This window comes from Leptidea sinapis, chromosome 2, assembly GCF_905404315.1.
Source record: "Leptidea sinapis chromosome 2, ilLepSina1.1, whole genome shotgun sequence".
In the NCBI taxonomy this organism is placed as follows: domain Eukaryota; kingdom Metazoa; phylum Arthropoda; class Insecta; order Lepidoptera; family Pieridae; genus Leptidea; species Leptidea sinapis.
This window is the reverse complement of record NC_066266.1, coordinates 27,199,143-27,202,676: the sequence shown is the minus strand read 5'-3', so window position 1 is coordinate 27,202,676 and position 3,534 is coordinate 27,199,143. Positions and strand designations below refer to the sequence as shown.

General features: G+C 32.0%; 1 protein-coding gene across 1 annotated transcript; it reads left to right on the top strand.

Annotated features, from left to right (window-relative positions):
* Window positions 1-1,235: 1,235 nt before the first annotated feature.
* Window positions 1,236-3,534, top strand: LOC126974358 (zinc finger protein 271-like). Its single transcript, XM_050821826.1, has 2 exons — window positions 1,236-1,968; window positions 2,162-3,534. The coding sequence occupies exons 1-2, from the start codon at window positions 1,508-1,510 to the stop codon at window positions 2,625-2,627; spliced, it is 927 nt and encodes a 308-aa protein (XP_050677783.1). The 5' UTR covers window positions 1,236-1,507; the 3' UTR covers window positions 2,628-3,534.

Sequence of the window (3,534 nt, the reverse complement as noted above, 5' to 3'; positions counted from 1 at the left end):
TTATGTCTCAAGGTGACGAGCGCAATTGTAGTGTCGCTCAGAATTTTTGGGTTTTTTGGGAATCCTGAGGGGCACTGCATTGTAATGGGCATGGCGTATCAATTACCATCAGCTGAACGTCCTGCTCGTTTCGTCCCTTATTATCATAAAAAAAAGGTGGTCTAGCGGATACATACTATATGAAGGGTTGCCATTCTAAAATAATAATATTACAATAAAAAAGTACTTACAACAAAACAAAAATTACATAAAATTTCATGACCTAATTCAATAATTAGTAATATAAATAAGAACACTAAAAGCAAAAAAAAAAAAAATAATAACAAGTGAGTATAATTGCGTGATTGAATGGGTGCTAATCCTGCTGATATTAATAAGAATCTCTCTAAAAAGAAATAATGACAATAACATACATAAATTCAAATCAAATTCAAATATTTTTATTCAACATAGGATTTAAAATCACTTATTGAACGTCAAAATCTACCACCCATTCAAAAGAGACTGCCTCAGACCTGAGAAGAATGGGCATAAATAGGGGATATGTATTGTTTTAATGCACGCGGAACCTTTCGTAGGCCTACCCATAGCTACTTAAAATAAATACTATTTAATATATGACACTAAAAAACCACGAAATTATATAGTTTACCTGATAAATGACACTAAAACGTAAAAATAAAATAAAACTTCGTTTAAAAAACCGACTTCAAAAACTGAAAAGATTAAAGTAACTTATTAAAGATTTAACCAATATAGCTCTTATGCAAATCTTATACCTTTAATATCAATAAAATACTATTGTTTGAATGTGCTACCTATTGATAGGTTTTAAGTCGGCGAATTTAATTTTATTATAATATACATTTGTTTACCGAAAGACGCAGTGTTGGTAGGCCACCCACAAGATGGACCGACGATCTGGTCAAGATCGCAGGAATACGTTGGATGAGGGGAGCACAGGACTGATCTTCGTGGAAATCTTTGGGGGAGGCCTTTTTCCAGCAGTGGACGTCTTCCGGCTGATGATGATGATACTTTTGTTTTATATCTTGTAACTTACGTATAAATTTTACATAAATTTGTATTTTATTTGTAATTGTATTTTGAAATACGGGCTTGCTCTGAAATAAACAACTTTATTACTATTATTTATATTCTGATTTATAAAGATAACTAATTATTAGTAGTATGCTGGACTGAATAATGAGATTTTCTTGTTTATATTGCAGTGATAGGACCAAATCTGATTTACGAAGAAAGTGTGTTTGAAGGCAAAGAATCCAATTCATATGAAGAAGTTGAAGATATTAAATATGACAATCAGAGAGCTACATTTACATATAATAGCAAAGAATGCATTCAACAAACATTTTCAAAGACGAAAAGTAATTTAAATACTAAATGTAAAGATTTTTCTGAAAATAAAATTTCACACCAAAATGAATTAGTACAGGGTAGTTGTTTAGATAAACGCTATTCTTGTATTGTTTGTGGCAAATCTTTTATGTTTCCAAGTAAATTAGCGCGACACAATAGAGTACATACAGGTGAAAAGCCATATTCGTGTGATATCTGCGGAAAAAGTTATGCCGAATTCGATAAATTGAAGATACACAATAGATTACACACCGGAGCTAAACCTTATTCTTGTACTGTTTGTAGAAAAACTTTCAATGAAGCTAGTAAGTTGAAGATACACCAGCGAATACATACGGGAGAAAGACCGTACTCTTGTGATCTTTGTAAAAGCTTATTCAGACGTTGTAGTGATGTCAAAAAACATAGAAGAACGCATACAAGAGACCATCCTTATTCTTGTAGTATATGTGGAAAGACTTTTAATGACTGTGGCCCATTGAATAGACATATAAAAATACATACAGGGGAAACACTTTATGCATGTGACTTTTGTCCGCAGAAATTTAAGTACAAACGTTCACTGCTACATCATAAACAAACTCATAAGTAATGATTTGCTCATTTCTCACTGACCATTAATTCATGTAATAAGCCTATTTGAGCTACCACACTAAAAAAAAATTGATTTTCAAGGCAGCAACATATGGAACAAGACATTACTGGCTGCTAATATAAGTAGACTCCCTAGAATGCACAATATTAAAGTAAGATATCAATGAAAACCGTTTTCATGTAATGTTTGTGGTAAGAGTTTCAGTCGCTCTCACCATTTTAAATCGCATAGTAGACTACATACTGGTGAAAAGCCGCATTCATGTAAGGTATGTGGCAAAAGTTTTAATGAAACAGGTGATTTAAAGAAACATAATAGAATATACACTGGTGAAAAGCCGTATTCGTGTAAAGTTTGTGGTAAGAGTTTCAAAGTATCTAGTGATTTAAAGACACATTATAGATTGCATACCGGTGAAAGACCATATTCGTGTATTACATGTGGTAGAAGTTTTAATATTTCTAGTGATTTAAAGAGACATCACAGAATACATACTGGTGAAAAACCTTATTCCTGTAATGTTTGTGATAAAAGGTTCTATAATATAGGAAAATTGGAACAACATAATAGAATACACACTGGTGAAAGGCCTTATTTATGTAATATTTGTCCTAAGAGATTTACTAACTCTAGTACTAATACAATCAAATGAAACGGTCAAATCATTTGATACAGATGTTTAAAGTTTAAGTTTTAAGTAGGTGTTAGTTTTAAAACGAAATGTGTCGCAATAATTAAGATTTATTTACTGATGTCAAATGTTAATTTAATATGTCTAGAATACACTGGCATTGAAAAAAAAATGTTATTTGCGTCAGTGCACAAAATATTGTTATGATCTTTTGTCTCGTGCTTTTTATGACAAAGAGGACAAAAACCAAAAATTAACTAGATTCTACTGAATAAATGATATGAGATTTTTGTGTTTTATAAAAAGAATACCACGGTTTTCCAAATGTATGCGGACTTACAAATGTAGGCAATATTAAAAGATATTGTTAAACACAGTAATCGACAATTTTATGTACAGAAGTTATTTTTTCACACATATGACGGAGAAAGATGCTCCGTATTGTATTAAAAGGTGTTACGTCACAATTGTTGACTTGCTTCTAATTTACTCATAATTTGATCAACTAAAGAAAAATGCAACGAGTATTTGATCACCTTCGTGTATTCCTCGAGCAGCGTAATGACGTCCCAGAGAGGTCCGTACTGTACGACAGCCCGAGTACGAAAACTTTGACTGGCGACATTGTGGCCGTATTTATAGGACTTGGCTCACGTGCACATGTAATTTCAATTAATGTTTTTTTACGATAATTTTACACCACAATGTAATCACGATTTATGATTTAATTGGAGTTTACTCCTTAAGAATCGATTTTCATATAAGGCGCCCGGTATCAGAAAATGTGGAGAGTAAGACCTACTTATCAAATGGCTTAGTAACGTTTTAGGTGCGCATCATTTCTCGCGCACTTTTCACTTTCTTGTATTTTGAAGCTTTACAGAAATTGATTTTGTTATTATACTTTCATAAAGTTTTTTAAGACATA

What these genes read in the sequence shown, in the direction of transcription:
- LOC126974358 (XM_050821826.1), top strand. Translation starts at nt 1,508, where the DNA reads ATGTTTCCAAGTAAATTAGCGCGACACAATAGAGTACATACAGGTGAA. An exon ending in CATCATAAACAAACTCATAA is followed by an intron (nt 1,969 to 2,161) that starts GTAATGATTTGC and finishes TTCATGTAATGT; the next exon opens with TTGTGGTAAGAGTTTCAGTC.